This window comes from Microtus pennsylvanicus, chromosome 1 (assembly GCF_037038515.1).
Source record: "Microtus pennsylvanicus isolate mMicPen1 chromosome 1, mMicPen1.hap1, whole genome shotgun sequence".
In the NCBI taxonomy this organism is placed as follows: Eukaryota; Metazoa; Chordata; class Mammalia; order Rodentia; family Cricetidae; genus Microtus; species Microtus pennsylvanicus.
The window spans coordinates 116204716-116225534 of NC_134579.1; the positions used below are offsets into that span (position 1 = coordinate 116204716).

The 20819-nt window shown below is 44.0% G+C and overlaps 1 protein-coding gene and 1 non-coding gene across 11 annotated transcripts in view; one reads left to right on the forward strand and one right to left on the reverse strand.

Annotated features, from left to right (window-relative positions):
* The window catches only part of Hectd4 (HECT domain E3 ubiquitin protein ligase 4), a 186293-nt gene that overhangs the window by 112304 nt on the left and 53170 nt on the right, over positions 1–20819 (reverse strand). For 9 of the 10 annotated variants that reach the window (XM_075980735.1, XM_075980708.1, XM_075980727.1 and 6 more), the window contains exons 7-9: positions 18341–18511; positions 6232–6424; positions 2484–2642 (exon numbers count right to left, since the gene is read on the reverse strand). In XM_075980735.1, the coding sequence (XP_075836850.1) occupies positions 2484–2642; positions 6232–6424; positions 18341–18511 (523 nt within the window). Of the gene's footprint in view, positions 1–2483; positions 2643–6231; positions 6425–18336; positions 18512–20819 lie in introns of all 10 variants that reach the window. The other variant, XM_075980673.1, reaches the window with a different exon arrangement.
* Positions 20459–20563, forward strand: LOC142842748 (U6 spliceosomal RNA). Its single transcript, XR_012909429.1, has one exon. It is a non-coding gene; the product is annotated as a U6 spliceosomal RNA (small nuclear RNA).

Consider the following 20819-nt stretch of genomic DNA (forward strand, 5'->3'; position numbering starts at 1 on the left):
TTTGATTTATTTGTTTATTATGTATACCCACTCCAGAAGGGGCACCAGATCTCATTATGGATGGTTGTGAGCCACCATGTGGTTGCTGGGAATTAAACTCAGGACCTCTGAAAGAGCAGCCAATGCTCTTAATCTCTGACCCATCTCTCCAGCCTACGACAGAGTTTCTCTGTGTAGCTTTGGAGACTGTCCTGGAACTCACTCTGTAAACCAGGGTGGCCTTGAACTCACAGAGATCCACCTGTCTCTGCCTCCCAAGTGCTGGGATTAAAGGTGTGTGGCATCACTCCCCGGGGTAGCCCATGCTCTTGATCCTCCCAACTACTAGAGCAGCAGTTCTCAGCCTGTGGGTTGTGACCCCTTTGGGGGTCAGTCGCATATCAAATATCCTGCACATCAGATACATCCATAACAGCAGCAAAATTATAGCTACGAAGTAGCAATGAAATAACTTTATGGGGGCTGGAGAGATGGCTCAGTGGCTTAGAGCATTGTCTGCTCTTCCAAAGGTCCTGAGTTCAATTCCCAGCAACCACATGGTAGCTCACAACCATCTGTAATGAGCTTCGGTGCCCTCTTCTAACCTGCAAGGATAACATGCAGGCAGAACACTGAATACATAATAAATCTTTTAAAAAAAAAGAAATAACTTTATGGTTTGGGGGAATGTCACCACAACATGAGGAACTGCATTAAAGGGTTGTAGCATTAGAAGGTTGAGGACCACTATATTAAGGTCTTACGGGTATATTCCAACATTCCTGGCTCCTTTCCCCCTCAACACAATCTCAGTACTTTACCTCTTACATTTTTCTTTTCTTATTCCACCATCACAATAGTGGTAACTATACTACTTCTAGACTAAACTATATTGTCTATTTCTCCCCCTGCCACCGATGATGAAACTCAGGACCTTGACCATACTAGATAAATACTCTCCTGAGCTATACCCCCCAGCCCTCTTTTGTTTGTTTGTTTGTTTAATACTGTTCCAACCCACAAAAAGATCTTACCCAAGTTTCTTCTCCAGTGTACTTCCTATCACAGAAGCCCTTACTCTACTTGCACACATAGATGAATTACACTTATTTCTCACAGCCAGGCATGGTGGTGCACACCTTTGACCTCAGCACTCAGGAGGTAGAGACAGGAGGATCTCTGTGAGTTTGAGATCAGCCTGGTCTACCGAGTTAGTACCAGGTCACCAGGGATACTTAGAGAGACCTTGTCTCAAAAGACAAGACAAAACAAAAAATACCCATTTCTTACCATTCCAACTTGAGACCCCAAGAATTCTCTCCTTCCTAACTCCACAATGACGTCTACTCCCACAGTCTGCAACATGCACACCTGGCCCCTCTTTCCAACAATGGCCATTTCTCATTGTCACTCCTCGGAGCTCCTCAAGGTAAGCTCAGACCAACTACCTAGCAGCCCCATGGTCTGAAGGGAAGAACTGGTGTCTCCTTGTGCTGAAACTATGGTGGCCAATCTGTAACAGGCCATAGAAGGAAGTATTTCCTGGGCTGATATGAAACCATGGCATCAATTGTGTCCTCATGGAAAAATGGTCCACGAAGAGCCATTCTAATCAATGGACCTAAATTTCAGTAAGTGAAAAAGCTATGCTAGGGAGATTAAAAACCCAAGAGACCTTTAATCCCAGAATAAAGAGGCAGAGACAGGTGGATTTCTGTAGTTCTAGGCCAGATAGGGCTACATGGAAAGACCCTGCATGAAAAAATAGAACAAGTTTAAAAAGTTATATTTTGATGGCTGGGTATAGCTCAGGGGTAAGAACATACACAGGCCCTGGGTGCCATCCCCAGCACCAGACAAATCCTCAGTCTGTAACTCACTGACCATTATTGTTTTATATCATCAGAGAGTAACAATGATAACAGAGCAAGTTTACAACAATAAATAAAAATGCTTTAAATCTCAGAGTTACAGACTGTGGTAGTTTGAGAAACATTCCGTATTGGCTTCAGAATCTGAACACAATCCTCTATTGATGATGCTGTTTGGAGAAGTTATGAGGAGGTGCAGCCTTCAGGAGGAAATATGTCACTGGGGAAGGCTTTGAGATTGCAAAGCCTCGCACCTTCTAGATCATTCTCTCTCCTTCAAGCTTGTGAAGAAAGATGTAATTTCTGACTGGGTGTGGTAGTGCATGCCTTCAATCCCAGAAATCAAAGGCAGGCAGATATCTGTGAGTTCAAGAACAACCTGGTCTACATAGCCCTGGAATAGTCAGGGCTATGTAGAGAGACTTTGTCTCAAAAAAAAAAAAAGGTGATTTCTCTGCTTCTTGCTCTGCTGTCATGCCTCTCTTCTATGACAGACCCTTATTCCTCTGCAACAGTATCAAAATAAACTCTTTTTCCTTAAGTTGCCTTTGGTCATGGTGTGTTATCAGAGCAACAAAAAATAACTAGTACAAAGCTACATCAGGAAGAGCATTCCAAACAAAATATACTTACTTTTTAAAGATGACAAGCCACTGGTTCCACCAAAAAGAGAGCGGGTGGCAGAGCTGCCAGACCCCCCTGGAGGTGGGACCAGCATCACCAAGTATGTGCCACAAGTGTACATGGGTGTCTTCCGCAGCATTTTCAGAGGAAGGCCACAGCTAGTATTTGCTGGAGAGGGGAATGAAAATATTTAGTAAAAGTATTTTGCATAGACTCAGATATAATGAAGGAGTCCAAACTGAAACAAAGTTAGGCCATGATTAGAAAGAGGGGGAATTGGAGATGGCTCAGTGATTATGAACACAAGCTGCAATTCCCAACTCCTATGGAGCAGCTCACACTGTCTGTGATTCTAGTTCCAAGGGATCTGAATTCCTCTTTTAGCTTCTGAGGGTACTCGGCACAAAAGTGGTGGTGAACAGACATACGTGTAGGGGAAACACTCATCATATGGAATACTGTCCTAAAGGTGTTACCAATGTCCAGTATGCCTTATGACTCTAAAAATCTAAGAATGAATGTTTACATGGAATAAATCTCAAAATAGAATTCCTGTTGTCATTTACCTGTGAATTGATACTCTTTCCTTCCTTCCTTTTTCTCTTCTCTTCTCTTCTCTTCTCTTCTCTTCTCTTCTCTCTCTCTCTCTCTCTCTCTCTCTCTCTCTCTCTCTCTCTCTCTGTTTTGTGTTGTTTTCCAGACAGGGTTTCTCTGTGTAACAGTTCTGGCATCCTGGAAATTACTTTGTAGACCAAGCTGGCCTAGAACTCAGAGATCTGCCTGCCTCTGCCTATGGGATTAAAGGCACATGGGGCTCCTACTGTTCTTAATTTTATAGAAAACAATTTTTGAAACAATGTACCACTGGGTGGCCTGGAACTCAAATATAAACACTTGACTCTGATCCCTGAGTGCCCAGTTTAAAACAAAACCTTCCTAAGTCTGTGATGTCACATTCATTGCAAACAGCTATGGATACAACATCAACCAAAACCTCTAGCTACTCAGGGCCTTCAGAACATTTCTCACATAGTAATTTTTAACCTGCATGGCTTATATAGTATCCATTATATATACATTTCTTACTATTTTGGGGGGGAAATCACTGACATAAGATACCATCAACAGAATAATTATTGTTTCTAGTCAGGAGACATGGAATGCACATCATCTCCCCAGCATCCAGGCACTAGCAGAGTGGACTTAAGGACTGTCTGTAGCTGAGCTCAGTGAAGACCAACGACATCAGCAAGAAGTACACTAGAGCTTTGGGAAGCTGTCAGGCTACAAAACTCAACAGAGAGAAAAACATTCTTGGGGTTTATAATAGAAGAATATGTAAAATTAAACCTATTCTTTCTCTTTTTTTAACTCTTATATTTTAATTTTCCCAGAGAGAAAAGAAAGAAAATAGATCCCCTGGCGATGGAGTGACAGGTGACAGTATAGGTGCTAGGAACCTAACTCCAGTTTTCTGAAAGAGCAGCAAGGAAACCTACTCTTTCTGATGTTTTGAATACTTCTGGTTCAAACAGCTCCATTTTTTAAAAAGAACATAAGCTCTCAACAAATATATTCTTTATTCAGAACAACAATTTCTGTGGTAATGAAAACACAAAAATGTAATGAGTGGAAAACTTCAGAAACTTTGCAGCTTAATAAGTTCAAAGTGTTTTCACAGACTTACTGACAGAAAATATGTTTTAGCTTGTCACAGAGTAAAACTCCACATTTTAAAAATTATATTTACTTTCATTATTTGATAGGGGGGTAGTATGCATACTTGCATGTGTGTGTGTCAAGTGTGTTTATCCATGGATGTGGAGGCTGAGGTCAACTTCAGGTGATATAACTAAGGAGTTGTCAACTTTATTTTTGTTATTTCTGTTTTGAGGCAAGTTCTCATTTATTGCCTTGGCTGGCCTGGAACTAACTATGTAGAACAAGCTAGCCTTGAACTCACAGAAATCTGCATCCCTAGTCCTGGAAATACAAGAGTGCACCTCTATAACCAGCTTTTTTTTTAATGCTAGGAGAAAATTCAGGTCCTCATGCATGCTTTGCATGAACTTTACTAACTAAACTATCACTCTAGCTCCAAAGCTAGATTTTGTGAATGTTCAATTAATCACAGACCCATAGGAAGTAGAACTAGTGGATTTTCAGTGTAGTAGCATGTTAGTGAACACAAAAACTTGTATAAAGGTACAAAAGCCACATTTTGAGTAACGAGCAGTTTTCACAAAAAAATCTAATTGTTTGTTGTTGGGGTTTTTATTTTGTGTGTGTGGTTTTCAGACAGGGTTTCTCTGTAGCTGAGGCGGCCTTATTTTCCCAAGTGCTAGGACAACAGGGATGAGCAGTCACACCCTACTAACAATTCTAAATATAGTATTGCCTTCTGAGGTCTAGATGGTTCTGCAGTTAAGAGTCAATGTTGCTCTTTCAAAAGATCCAGATTCAATTCTAGTATCCTCATGATGGGTTACAACAATCTGTAACATCTGTAACTCCAGGTCCTGGAGATCCAATACTCTCTTCTGGCATTCATGGGCCAGAAGACACAAGTGTCGTACACAGAAACACATGCAAGCAAAACATACATACACATAAAATAAATGCATACAACCTAACAGCTGGGTATGGTAGTGTGGAAGAGAAAGGGAATCAGGTGCTGGAGGCAGCCTTGACACATGAAATCACAGTGGAGGAGCACTTGCAAAGCTGGAAAGTAGCCTGTTCTTTTTTTTTTTCTTTCGTTAAACAAAGAAAACAGATTTACTAAGTATACTGAAAAGAATTTGGTAGGCATGGAGGTAGGAATAAATACAGATCAAGATTTTAGCCTGTCATGAAAGTGCCTACTTTTTGGGTGTCTTCTTTACATTTATTTACTATGTGCATGCATGTGTACATCTGATGGTCAGAATACAATTCTGTGGAGTCGTTTCTCTGTTTTCACCTTTTACATGCGATCCAGGGACCAAACTCAGGTCGTCAGCCTTGACCACAAATACCTTTACCCAATGAGCCATCTTACAACCCCCAAAACATTTACTTAGGTAAAAAGAACTGTTTTGTGCAAAGCATCTCCCATGATAAAGCAAGCATTAATAAAATACTCACATTGATACCACAGAGGCCTTGGCAACAAGATATTGTCCTTACAGCCTAATATGAGCAATAAAGTATTTACTGAACAGCCTCATACTTTTTTGTTTGTTTGTTTGGTTGGTTTTTTAAGACAGGGTTTCTCTGTGTAGCCCTGGCTATCCTAGCATGTTCTGTAAACCAGGCTGGCCTCGAACTCACAGAGATTCACCTGTCTCTGCCTCTTAAGTAATGGGAGTAAAGGAGTGCACCACCATCGCCCAGCTAATCAACTGCAAGAGCTTTTCTTCCCAGTATTTCAAACAGTATAAGGATTAAAGCAGAGACTCAAATTCATTTTAGCTCAAATTCATATACTCTTTTTTATGGGGGGGGGTACAGTAAGGTGATCTCACATAGCCCAGGCTGGCCTCCCACTCATGACTCCCCTGCCTTAATTTCCTAAGGGCTAAGGCTACAGGTGTGTCCTGATGAGGCTGGCTGCATTTACAAATCTTTCCTGACAGGAAAGGCAGAACTGTTACAGGGCTCACACCCTGTCCACAGCCCAGACCCACTGGTCACTGCAGGGGAGACGCAGAGAAGGTGGGCTCTGTGTGCTGCACTGAGGAGCTGTAGGCAGGTGGTCAGGAAGAGGCAAACGCACCTGCTTGATCCTCCTTCAGGGTGTTGGAGATGGTGGAGCCAGTCAGGGCCGCCAGTGTTGCCGACGGGGAAGCTCTGTACCGAGACAGTCTGCTCAGGAGCATCTCATTGATGCTTTTAGCGGATTCTCCCTCTTTTCTCATTAGGATTGTGCGTTCCTGAAGTGGGCTGGCTACAAATACCCCATTTTCTACCTAATATTTAAAGAAAAAAAAAGAGAGAACCTGAAATGATGTTTCCATCCAGTTAGCAGATATCTTCTGAGACTACTTCTGTGACCAGACAGCTTACAAAACATTTTCCAGCCACCTGAGCAAAGGCATCTTTCTATGCAAACCACTTCCATGCTCCAGAGGAGCTGCTTCAGACAGAGACGGCTAAGCTCATTCTCAGAACTGTCATTTTTCATGGCAGCTCATACTCAAAGTGAAATCAGACAACATTAATACATTCTGCAAATTTGTTGATTATAACCCTTATATTGAATTCCATAGGCTCACTAATTATGAGCCTTCTGGCAAGTACAAATGAAAGAGAGGAAAACAAACCAACTAGCCCTTGATTTGTTGCTGAGGACAACTGTGAGGTTAACATGGTTTGAAAATGTAACTGGTTGTTAAGACCTAACCACTCTTCCCACAGAGCCAGTTGCCTGGACATGGCAGAGCAATCCTGTAGCAAGCCACCCTGGCTAAAACACACAGCAAGCTTCAAGCGCACCTTGGCTGGCCTGCCAGTTCCCTAACTCAACACTGACTTTTCCCCAGCAAAGTCCCTCAACAATGAGGATCTGACTCGCAAAAAACCACCTACCTGCTTTCCATCCCTCAATCTTTCTTTTCTTTTTTGAGACAGGGTCTCATGTAGCCCAGGCTGGCCTCAAGTTCATATACAGCCAAAGCTTGCCTTAGACTCTTTATGCTCTGTCTCTCAGTGCTGGAGTTACAGATCTGAATATCATGTCTCTGCCTTCTTTCTTTTTTCAAAAACTTTCCTAGCTTTTCTCTTTGCTGAAGACTTGGATCACTTCCCAGGAACTTCTCTTTCTCAATTCTTCTCTAATTCAAGGCCCTAGGTTCTCCCCTTGCTGATTTCCCAGGGAGAAGCATCTCTCTGAAGTCATTTGAGATTGCTTCCAGGTCCTGGCTTCTCTCTTCCCTCTTTCTTGCCTTTCTCCTGTCTTCTCTGTTTTCAAACACAGAACATTCCACTTGGATTCACTGTTGAATGACTCGGATCTGGGCAGTGAAATGGCTAGGAGGGAAAGAAAGGCCCTTGCTGCCATACCTGATGACCTAAGTGCAATTTCTGGAAAACACACAGAAGAAGGAAAGAACCAACTTCTACAAGTTGTCCTGACTGCCACACACACACACTACAGCATGTGTTACCTGTGTGGGTTTATGTGTGCATGTGTGTGTGTTTGAAAGAATGTAGGTTTACTTGCTGTTGTTTTGTTTTGTTTCCTAGACAGGATTTCTCCGTGTAGCCCTGGATCTCCTGGAACTCCCCTTGCAGACCACGCTGGCCTCAAACTCACAGAGATCCACCTGCCTCTCCTCCCAAATGCTGTGATTAAAGGAATGCACCACCACCATCCAGCTTTAAAGAATGTGTCTTTAAAACAGACTTTGATCCATCTCAGGAGGCCTGTGTTAACCAATGCCCCTTGAAAACCCAGTCTCCTAGATATGGTGGGCCTCAGAAACCTATCCCACCAGGGAAGACAGCAAGCCTGGCCTGCTGCTGCAACCCCTGAAGACAAGAATGAGGGTACCATGGGCCAAGTCTTTAGAAGTCCACAGAAAGCCAAGCCAGGATCCAGAGGGTAAGGCTGACAACAAATGGCAGAGAAAGCACACAACTGAGAGGTGCCATCCACAGACTCCAGGGCAGCTGCACACATGGTCACAGAGGATAAGGGAAGGCTTTCTGGGGAGCCCCAGACTGCGGCTCCCTTTGCTTCCTACTCCTCCTAGGTTTGGCCTCCTTAACTCTGTACCATCTCATGAGTACCACTCTGGACAGACCACTGTAATCTAAGGACTGAATCACTCACCTTCCCCCTAACTCCCTTGCAGGTAGCCTTGGCCAGAGACCTTTGGAGTTTCTATTTTTATAGTCTCCATGGCATAGCCCTTTCCTGAACTGCTATTGTAAGCACTTACAACCAAGAGGGACCCTGCTGGCTACTCTCCTGCCTCCTAGCTCTACATTTCTATTTATGGAAACCATTGCCTTTGGTATCTAAGACCTCAGCTGGAACACTGTACCCAAATTTCCCAGGGCTGACTCAATCCCATCATTCAGATCTCAGATAGCAATCAACTACAGAAGCCTTCCCTGCTTGCCCATCAGTGTCCCCACAACCCACAATTGAGCACATTCCACTGTTATGCTCCTGCACATACTCATCTCTCTGAAATGACCACACAGTTACTCATTCATGGCTTGTCCTAGAATGCCAGCTGCCTGATGTTTGCCTGGGAGAAAGTGGTTACCACAACATCCTCAGTACTGGGGAAGCATTCCCTATAGGCCCTCCCTCACATGCAGCTCCAGCCTCTGTGGGAACACCCCACTTTCTCTACTGCTTCTGTCTTAAGCTATGGTCCCCTTATCTCACTGCTCCCACCCCTGCCTCTAGCATTTCTACTTAAATGGCCGTTTGTCCCCTAAAATTTAACACATCTACTTCTTACTGCATTGTTTTACCCCCACGCTCATGCTCTATTTATTTATGCTACACAACTCTAAATATAACCCTGTAAAAGCATCCAAGACAAAAATCGATCTCATTAAGCCTGGTATTCAAAAGCATTATCCATCTGGTCCTATGAGGAAATCAATAGCTAATGTAAAACAGTCTCTTACTGCACTCAGTGCTCTGCAAACTGAGATGACAAAGCACCAGTGAGCAGTAGGAGGAACAGGTTTAGGGCATAAGTACTAAATCTGTATAACCTCAGTGATGGGGTGACTGTACTCTGAACCAAGAAACCACCTTCTTGTGGACTTCACCTGCACCCCCTTACAAAAGGGTTATTTATCCCTTGAGTATGTTAACAGTATATAATCCCTCATGGAGGAGGAGGAGTAAGGAGGACCAGAGACCCTCACTTGAAATTCCAGCCACTCCCTACCACCTGTTGTGTGCACCTCTGTATCAACTACACGTGGCCTTGGGGAACGGCTATAGTGTGTATAGACCAGGGAAGAGTTGAGAAGAGAGTTGCCCTCTCTGAAGCTGCAAGGAAAGTCCTGGTGGAAGCTCTCCCATCCCCATAAATTAACAGCTCATCTATAAGGCTGTAAGGAACCCTAATAAACTCATTGCTTTTGAAGAGTTTAGCAACACCATGCAGTTCAGAGAGGTGCATGGCTACTAACCTCAAAAGGAGAGTACAGCTGGGAGCAGTGAGTAGTAGCACAGTTAGCAGTGACAAGGGGCTTCTCTCCCAGTCCAGGCCTCTGGCCAGCTCTAGCCAGTCTTCTACTGCTACTTAGTGAATTTGCCACACACCAAAAGTCACTTTAAAACAAACATAAACCCTGGACTGGAGAGATACCTCAGTAGTTAAGAGCACTTGGTTCCCACCATCTACTTAGGGCAGCTCACAACTGTAATTCTAGCTCCAGGAGATCTAATGCCCCTCGCCTCTGTGGGCACTGGCACTCACGTACACAGACACATAATTAAATATAAAATCATTTTTAAAGTACCATAAATTCACACCCTGTCCTGTTTAAGCCCTTTGTTGATTTCCCAGCTACACCCATGATACTGGGTTGGTGAAATGGCCCAGTCAGTAAAAACGTTTGCTGTCAAGCCTGAGGAATGCAAAAAAGCTGTCTTCTGATCTCTATATTCATGCCATGGCAAGTGCTTCCCCTAACCTGCAAATAAATGAAGGTTATTTAAACAATCCATGCTACTATGAAGGTCATGAAGGCTAGCATCTGCTAACCTTCTCAGCCTCGGCTGCTTCAGCCTGGCCCTCTGTCACCATGTTCTCAGTGACCATGGCCTGTCCCCTCTTGGATGCTACACTGGCCTTCTACTGCAAGCCTTGTATACTTGCTGTCCCCTCCTTGCAGACTGTCCATTATCGAGGTGCCATGTCTCAAAAAGTCCTTTGGTCTCAAGCAAACTGCTCACCTTGCCTATTAGGAAGGGCCCCACCAGCCACCTAAGACAAAGGAGGCCGTGTCTTCTCCCACTGCCCTACTTTCTTTCCTCCCAGCATTTAACAGCAGCTGTGTTTATGTTTTTTCTTCCCCTTTTCTTTTTTTTTTTTTTTTTTTTTTTTTTTTTTTTTTTTTTGGTTTTTCGAGACAGGGTTTCTCTGTGGTTTTGGAGCCTGTCCTGGAACTAGCTCTTGTAGACCAGGCTGGTCTCGAACTCACAGAGATCCGCCTGCCTCTGCCTCCCAAGTGCTGGGATTAAAGGCGTGCGCCACCACCGCCCAGCATTCTTCCCCTTTTCTTAATTAACTCCCATGCTCCTACACAAGTCAATGAAGACAAAATTTCACCAACCAGCTACCCAGACAAAGCAATATAGTAATTGCTCATTGGCAAATGCTTTTAATCCAGCACTCTCAGAGCAGAGGCAAGCTTGGTCTATATAGAAAGACCCTGCCTTAAAAAGGAAAACAACCACAAAAGGCTCGGGTGAATAAAGATGGGTAGCTCACTTATCCAGATCACAGTTTGTGAGAACTCTCTCTTAGGGAGAAGGGGGAGAGACCTAGGACTTGAGGAGAGAGCACAAGAGGGGTAAGGTGCCACTGAGTCAGACCACGAGAAGCAGCAGCAGCGTATGGTTACAGGAACAAGAGACCTTCCAGGACAAAACAAGCAGGACCTAAAAAGAGTGTTCTGAGAGGTACAGAGTGACAGGAGTCCCCAGCAGGAGCTCAAGGCAGGCTGCTGTGCGGGCAGTTCTGTAGCCTCAAAGGTTGGAATTCTAAGGGTCTGGAGTTTGAGGAGGCCTGTATCTCCTGAGCATAATGATGTACCCTGTATGCCCGCACAGTTGAGTTCGCCCACTCTGAACTTGACTATATTACTGTTGCACATAACATGAGGTTCAGGAGCCATGATGAGTGTTCAGCTACCTAAAGAACTCCTTCCTGTAAACCAGCCACCATGAGACCCTGCTTCAGTTGAGACTACTGCATAATGGTGAGGGACCCTAGGGATGAGTGGCCACCTTCAATGTCACAGTCCAGTCAGGCTCCCAGCCGAGTGAAGCTGACTTCACTGGTATGATGGCTGTTGTGCCACAGGCAGCAGAAAAGCCACACATTGCCACTGCTAGAAGTCGCTTGTTTGAGATGGCCAGTTCTGCAGGATGCCCTCTACATTCCCTCTTGCTTCTCTCCACTTACTCCTTCCTTTTATTCTTTCTTTTCTTTCTTTCAGAGTGAGCAGGTTAGTTTTTTGTCAACATGACATAGCTAGGTAGTCTTGTAGGAGAGCTCCTCAAAATAAGAAAATGTCCCTATAAGATTGGCCTGTAGACATTTTCTTTCTTTCCTTCTTTTTTTGTTTGTTTTGTGTTTCTGGTTTTTGGTATTTTTGTTTTGTTTTTTGTTTTTGAGACGGGGTCTCACTATATAGTCCTTGCTATCTTGGAACTCACTATTAGACCAGGCTGGCCTTGAATTCACAGAGATCACCTGCCTTTGCTTCCTGAAGTGCTGGAATTAAAGGTGAGTGGAAATTTCCTGGATTAGTTATTGGTGGAGGAGGGTTCAGCCTACCATGGGGTCCTGGGCTGTATAGGAAAGCAGGCTGAGCAAGCCATGGAGAGCAAGACAATAAGCAGCTTCCTCCATGAGCTCTCTTTCAATTCCTGCCTCCAGACTCCTGCCCTGACCTCCCTGAATGGTAAACTATGTCCTTAAGCTAAAATGAAGTCTCTCCTCTTCAGACTGTTTTTGATCATGATGTTTATCACAGCAATAGGACCTAACTAATAATACAATGTGTTTGTATGGGTATGTGTGTGTCATGACACTTGCTAGGAGGTCAGAGGACAACTTGTGGAAGTCATTCTCTCCTTCTACCATATGGGTCCTGGAGATTGAATTCAAGTATTCAGGCTTGGTAGCAGGTTCCCTGACTTACTGAGCTGTCTCACTTATATTCCATCTCTTACATCATATACTTGTCTTCCTATAATGGTTAGTTAATCATTGTAAAAGGCATTTCGTTACAAGTCATTTTGAAAGACAAGCCATTTAGTTAAATCCTACTGACAGTTTATCCATTTGAGTTATGAACCTCCAGTTCCTGGAACAGGTTCTGGTTGGGAAGCCAGTTTGAGCACCTGAAGCAGAGAGTCATATACCAAATGAGGAAGAAGAGCAGCTAGAACAGAAGGAAGGGGTCTTGGAAACAAGTTGTTGCTCATGATTGCTAGGAGAATGGACATACAAGGCCAGGAAGGGACGGTCAGTGAGAAGATGTGCTCTACATTTCCACAGGAAGGTGAGCAGTCTCTGTCACAGTGTATAGATCAATTACGTCACACACACCTACAAGCTTGAGTAAAGTAAAGAGAAGGCTGTTAGACCACTAACAACAAAAGTAAGCTGCTACTAGACTGGAAAAGAGCCGTGCGGTGGTGTGACGTGTGCACCTCAAGAAGACTCAAGGGAGAATGGAAAGCCAGGCATGGTGGCATACATCTTCAATTCCAGTACACAGGAGGCAGAGGCAGAAATATCTATATAAGTTTGAGGACAGCCAGGGCTACACAGTGAGACCCCATCTCAAAGACAAAAAGAAATGAAAGAAAGAAGAAAGGAACAAGCCAAGCATGGTGGCTCAGCTACGAATCCCAGCACTCAAAAGTCAGGAAGATTGTGAATCTTAAACAGGACCTGTAAGATGCCTCAACAGGTATAGGTGTTGTCAACCAAGTCAGTGGAAGGAGAACTGACAACACAAAGCACAAAGCTGACTTCTTTCAGTCAGATCTCCCCTAAATGACTCCCCTCCCCGGTATTTGCTTTCTGCTCTAAACAGCAAGGCCGTTTCAGCTGTCCCAGCACTTCCAGCAGGTGTGGTCTTTGACTGCATAACCAGATACAAAACCCAGCTTTGTGTTGTCTTCGCAATTGGTTTATACTTTGGGAATCAGTTTCCCATGGGTTGTGAAAATATGTCTCTATTTTTGCATCGAGAAACCTACTGACTAGCCTAGTCTTTTCTTAATTCCTCATCATTTCGTATATATGTGTGTTTTATTTCTAGAAACGTCAGAATTCTCACTTTATTTTAGATAATCTAAAATTTTACAATAATGTACCATGGTGTAGGCATTTTCTATTCTTGTATCAGATGTCTATTAATCTAACAACCCATACCATTCATTATGAAATTTCTCTTAATTTTTTTTAAAGCCATGTGATAGTGGCATATGCCTTTAATTCCAGTACTATAGAGGCAGAGACAGGAGCCCTGGCCTACAGAGTGAGTTCCAGGACAGCCAGGAATACACAAAGAAACCCTGTCATGAAAAACAAAACAAAAACAAAATTATTTTACTTTATGTATGAGTGTTTTGCTTGCATGTATGTATACATATACTACATCTATGCAGTGCCCAAGGAGGCCAGAAGAGGGCATTGGATCCCCTGAAACTGGAGTTTAAATGGTTGTGAGCTGGGAACTGGAGGTGAGCATGTGGGAGGAACTGCAGTTGGCAATAGAGCTTATTGAGTACAGCTCACCAGTTAGCACAACTAAACCCTGCCCGGGGTGGGGGCAGGGGGTTGACTCCAGCGTGGCTGTTGAGTGGAAGAATCCCACTGTATCTAGTATAGTGTGATTGTTTCATGAGAAAATCACACTCCTCACTGGGTAATTTACTTGTAGATCATAATGACAATGATTTTTATAGAACAATGTTGCTTAGTTGGATCGATGATTTAAAGATACAAGTGCTTAAGACAGTTAGTGAAGATGATTAGGGAATTGGTTTAGGTTGCTCTGACAATTGCTTCAATGAAAGTGTAGCAAGCTGTGTGAAGCCACACCTGATGGAGATGTATAATCAACTCCTATGGCTATGCTATTATCACACAATGATCATCAGCTGCTTGCATATGCGTGGGCCTATGGGCAGTGCCCACCTGGCAATCCAGGGTTGGCAGCCCGTGCCTTTTTAAGGGCTGGGAGAAGTTTGCCCGGGGAGAGAGAGGGGAGAGAGAGAGAAAGTGAATAAAGTCCTGGAATAAACTGCAGTGAGAAGAGCTCCGGTGGTCGCGTCATCCTTGCGGGTCAAGGGTGGCCGTGACAGGTGGTGGCCCATACGGGGACAAGCGTACGGGGAACCTCCAAACCTCTCTCTGTGGAGCCCAGAACTTGCTGCAGTCAGGGGGTGCACCGGATAATCCTCAAGGTAAAGACTGGGGATCCGCGACAAAAAGCGGGTTTTCTGCTCTTGCCAGTAGAAGGGAGAGTGGGGGGTAATAGGGCCGCGACTATAGCGGACGGATCAAAGTGAGAGCCACGACAACAGGTGACGGTTTAAAATGAAAATAAAAGGAAGAATGGGATTTTAGAATGGGCGCTTCAACATCACACCTGATTTTTCTGGCTCTTAATGAGCTGTTACGGAGCGCTTTGGAGAGGTTTTTGGCTAAATGTGACACAATTACTCCTTGGTTTGCCTTCTCTGGCAATCTTAATGTGTCATCCTGGGACAAGTGGTATATTCATGTGGTTTAAATTACCGAGACCACCTGAGTTGCTGCGGCTCTAAGGCCAAGGCTCCAGGCAGCGAGCACTGAGAAACCGTAAAGCTGTAAAGCTTGTAAACACCCAGGACCTGCCTCAAGGACCGACAAGGCAAGAATGCTAGGCCACTCCCAGCATGGATGCCTCAGGGCGTAGAAGGGCAGCACAACCGGGTTGAGCTCGCCTCCACCTTACAGTTCGGTGGGGAAGTGGAGTCTCCGCCTCTCGCCTGTGGCTGTCCTGAAAATGGCAGTAAGAATGCAACGTCCCCACTCAGCAGGAAGTAGCCAGACGGATTAACAACGACCAAATTCCCTATAAGATAATTTAAGCGGGGTTCCTTCAGAGCAGAAGCAGGATCAGCTGAGCTGCTAGGGAAACCAAAGAGGTGTACGAGGGAGAAGGTGTCTTCCATGCACTCAACTGACAGGAATAAATGAGCCACGGGGGTATGGCAGCTGGGGTATGTTAGTTAGGGGACTGCTGAAGGAGCAGTGGTTTCTGTCTGCTCCTGGGGTCATGGCAAAGCCACTCCTAATGACAGGGGCAGGCAGAGGAAAGCCAGGGAGGGGAAAGCAAGATTGCCTCCCCTTCCTCTCCTCTGTGCTGGCCCCTCTGCTACCAGTTCTGACTGCCCTTGCTCTGCCGCAAGCACAGCCACGGCTCTGGCAATTGGCTCAACTTGGCTGTGAATGGAAGTATCTGGGGCTGTGTGTGATATGAAAAATTTAAAGAATTGTCTAGCTGTCCTTTAGGTAATTGGTCTGGTGAATTCGAACAATAACTGGAAAAGCTGAGAGTGACTATTGCAACTACAGATTCCACACGCATGGATACCAGCATGGCAGAAGGACTATCCTCCTGGATCACTCCATGGATCATCTGAAGGAGTGGGAGGGATAGGAGCCCTAACAGGCTTAATGGTGCTTGCCTCCCTGGTATGCCTATGGTGCGTCTGTCACATAAAGGTTTCACAGCATCGCAATGAAGTTATGATCATTCAAACCTTCACGGTCATTGAAGCAGGACAGTCCCCTCAAGCTTGGTTATATTTGAGCACAGGATGTGAGGCTTGCGCACTGTACTTGAGGTAAGCATACACCAGCCTCAAGAAGAGCAAGTCTGATTGCATGTGGGTTGGTGTCTAACTCCCACCTCTGTAAAAAAGGCACCGGACAGGTCTAGTGTTCTCTGAGTGGATGACACCTGGACAGACACTAGTACATGTTTCATTTTTAACAGAGATCAGACCTATACTCTTACCTGATGCTTTACAAAACAAAAGGGGGAACTGTAGCGAGCTGTGTGAAGCCACACCTGATGGAGATGTATAATCAACTCCTATGGCTATGCTATTATCACACAATGATCATCAGCTGCTTGCATATGCGTGGTCCTATGGGCAGTGCCCACCTGGCAATCCAGGGTTGGCAGCCCGTGCCTTTTTAAGGGCTGGGAGAGGTTTGCCCGGGGAGAGAGAGGGGAGAGAGAGAGAAAGTGAATAAAGTCCTGGAATAAACTGCAATGAGAAGAGCTCCGGTGGTCGCGTCATCCTTGCGGGACGAGGGTGGCCGTGACAGAAAGAGATATAAAAAAGAAATAAAATTAGAAAACACTATCCTTTTGCTATGTGAGACTTGATGAGAATAAAAAAATGAGATCAAGAAAGTTTCACACATTATAGATAGATCCACGGATTCTGCCTGTGGAAAAACAAGTTTATGATTCAAAAAGGCAATTATGTCCTACACCCAAGGTTAGGTATGAGTTCCTTGGTCATATAGCTTACAGATTTAATCACAGGATTCAGAGTGCCCTCTGAAAAAACAAAGTTGTGAAAGGAAATTAAATGACTCTATTGTGTGTAAAGAAAAAAAGAAGGGCTGGAGAGATGACTCAGTGGTTAAGAGCACTGCCTGTTCTTCCAAAGGTCCTGAGTTCAATTCCCAGCAACCACATGGTGGTTTACAACCACCTGGAATGAGATCTGGTGCCCTCTTCTGGCCTGCAGGCATACATGCAGGCAAACCACTGTTTACAAAAGAAAAGAAAAGAAAAAAGAAAAGAACGAAAAATAGATTGGTTAGCTAGACCACTATGTGTATGGTTTTATAGAGTAGAACAAGAGTAAGAATTTGCTATACTGTAACCTCAAACTGCTGCCTGCCAGTACAAAGGAACTGGCTAAAATATACTTGGCTTGCTTTAAACTTTCTTAATCAAAAATAAAAGAATCATTGCCTTTGGATGAAGATGTTATGGTGGGGAAAAAAAACAATACAAGGGAAAATTAACTACATGTGTGCCTCTAAGAAAAATATGTAATGTGATCATTGTGTAATTCCTCTTTTGTAAAGATTTTAATTTGTTTTTAGAATTTTAGTAATTTGTGATTGTGAAGTGATCTTTTTGTGTAGAAATTTATGCCTTATGTGGTATAAAAAGAATAGGAGAAAATTAAGACAAGTAATTAAGTTTTGCTTCCTTGGATAACTCCTGTGTGTTCAGTTGCCAACTCCATATCTCCTCTCCAGCTTCTCTGACCTGCTGTAGCTGGACTCCAGAAAGAAACCAAACTCTACTACCCTGGAAGAACAGTCAGTGCTCTTAACCTTTGAGCCATCTATCCAGTCCCCTCTTCGTTCTTCCTTCTTTACACACGGCCTTGCTGTGTAGCACAAATTACCCTTAAGCTCATTATGTAGCACAGGCTGGCCTCAAACATGATCCTCTTTGTCCCAGTCTTCCCAGTCACCTGGCTTTCCCAAGTTTCACACCTGACAAGCTACGCTGGTTTTCTCATTGCTTAAAATCATCACTTATTTTTTTAGTTGGTTATAAGTAATCCTTTATTTACCCACAGTAGTAATCTACTGAATCTACTTTACTGCCCTGCAGTCAGAACTCAAGCTCCACTTGATCAGGAGGAGCCCTGTGTACCTTGACCATTTTCCCACTCACATGGTAAAATACTATTGGCTCACAGTGAGTATTCAGTTGACATCCAATACCTTCTCATTGCTCCTCCAACTGTGACATCCCGGGTGTTTATTTCTGCCCATGGAGCTGTTCTTGCTATTTCAGTTATGCCCAAAAGCATTTCTGCTAAGACTCTCTTGCAATGCATACAGTAATGATACCTCCTCTCGTGGCCAGATTACTCTGCAGAAATCAAGGATCCACTGACCCCACATAGCCCTAAACCAAGTATCCAAGGACATGCAAGAGGAAAACCAGTGCTGACAAAACTGAACACACTTTAGGTACTATAAGGGTTGCAGGCTCTTTGTATATGAACCTGAAATAAAAGCAAAATATATTTTTCTGAAATGATACAAAATGAGAATTAAACTCACCACAAGTTCAAAAATGTCCATGAAGACAGAATGTCCCTTTGGGGTTTTCTCATTCAGACTGGCAGGAGACCAGATCCAGTAGAAGTAAGTACCATCCGAGGAGAGGTGCACAGTGCTCATGGTACTGCCTGTGGGGAGGGGACTGGCTGGCATGGGCACTGTCTGGCACACCTGGACAGGAAAGAAGGCCCTTCATTAGAGGGATGCAAAGATTCTGTTTGCTTGTTTATTTATTTATTTATTAAAGATTTCTGTCTCTTCCCCTCCACTGCCTCCCATTTCCCTCCCCCTCCCCCAATCAAGTCCCCCTCCCTCGTTAGCCCAAAGATGGATCAGGGTCCCTGCCCTGTAGGAAGTCCAAGGACCACCCACCTCCATCCAGGTCTAGTAAGGTGAGCATCCAAACTGCCTAGGCTTGTTTGTTTTTAAGATTTGTTTATTATATATACAATGTTCTGTATGCATGTGTGCCTGCTGGCCAGAAGAGGGCACCAGATCTCATTATAGATGGTTGGGAGCCACCATGTGGTGCTGACAATGGAACTCATGACCTCTGGAAGAGCAGCCAGTGCTCTTAACCTCTGAGCCATCTCTCCAGCCTCATGCTGGCTACTTCTATGGACTGCAGTCTCCCCTGGACCAAGTACACCTAGCATTTGACACTGGAAGGGACTGAACAGCCCTTGTTTTGTTTTTCAAGACAGGTCTCACCATATAGCTCTCTCTAATTGTCTGGGAACTCACTCTGTAGACCAGGCTGGCTTTTGAAATCACAAAAGATTTGCCTGCCTCTGCCCGAGTGCTGGGATTAAAAGTGTGAGCCACCACATCTAACATAGGATGAAGAAATTCTAATCGGCCGGCGATGGTGGTGCACGCCTTTAATCCCAGCACTCGGGAGGCAGAGGCAGGCGGATCTCTATGAGTTCGAGACCAGCCTGGTCTACAGAGCTAGTTCCAGGACAGGCTCCAAAGCCACAGAGAAACCCTGTCTCGGAAAACCAAAAAAAAAATAAAAAAATAAAAAAATTCTAATCTGACGTGACAGCTCATTGGCACTTTGTACTCCAAAAGGAAAATTCATTAGGTTTCTCATCAGAACAAAACTGTTATTTATACCCATGAATAACATATAAATAAAAATTAGTAAGAGCATAAAAGTTCATAAAATAGACCGTAAAATAAATATGAACAGTCAAGCAACAAATGAAAATGACTTTAATTCAAGTTACATTTTGATAGAAAAATATTTCCTCAATCTTTTGAATCTGCTATGCATGTATGTATGTACTAACATTGAAAACAAAATTTAAAAAACAGGCATGCTTATAATCCCAGAACCAATGAGCTGAAGGTAGGGTCAGGAATTTAAGGTTATCTATAGCTACACGCTGAATTCAAGGCCAACTTGAGTTACTTGAGATTGCTTTGGGGCGTGCGGGGGGGGGGGGGGGTGTCTTTAAGCAACACATGATGGCACACTTCTATTAACCCAGCAATTCAGAAGCTGAAGCAGGAAGACTCTACCATGAAACACACACACACACACACATGGGGATGGGGTGAAGTGAGTCAACACGAAGTTCTAAATAAATAATATCTTGAAAAATTCTCTTAGTATATAAATTTCAAAACATAAGCCATATCTAACAGCCAGGAACCACATACTTATGTCTAAAGCATCTAAGAGCCTACTTAAAAGTGACTTAATAAATATGAAGGGGGCATGAGGGAAGACAGCAGAAGAAAGTTAAAAGGAAAAGCAGAGAAAGGGGAGAAGGGAAAAGGAGAAAAGAAGAAAGAAAGCCCCTGGTACCAATGGATAACACTGGTTCCAGGCACATTATTATTGCTGCCAGAGAGTAAGTAGCGCTTAAAATGAGAGGAAATGATAGCCAATAAAGATGTCCATGTTTTAAAAAAATATCCAAACCAGGCCCGGTGGTGTGCGCTTTTAATTCCAGCATTCAGGAGGCAGAGGCAGGAGGATCTCTGAGTTCAAGGCCAGTCTGGTCTACAGAGTGAGTTCCAGGTCAGCCAGGGCTACACAGAAACCTTGTCTTAGCGGGGAAAATAAATAAACCAACCAACCAACCAAAGAAAGAAAATTCAAAAATAGTGCTCGCTTCGGCAGCACATATACTAAAATTGGAACGATAGAGAAGATTAGCATGGCCCCTGCGCAAGGATGACACACAAATTCGTGAAGCGTTCCATATTTTTTTTAAAAAAAGATCAAATTCAAAAATAGAAGAACTGAAAAACCCAAATAAAAGCCACTAGCGCAAAAGCAGACCATGCTTGCTGACTGGTGTGGTGCCACACGTCTGTGCTCCCAGCAGGAGGTTCAGGAACCATCCTCAGCTACAGGGACTTTAAGACCAGCTGAGGTTAAAAAACAAGTCTGGGCAGGTGGGTATTATGCCAAAATCCGCAAAGTCTCTGCAAAAGTCAACAAGGAGACCGAGTCCCGTATGTA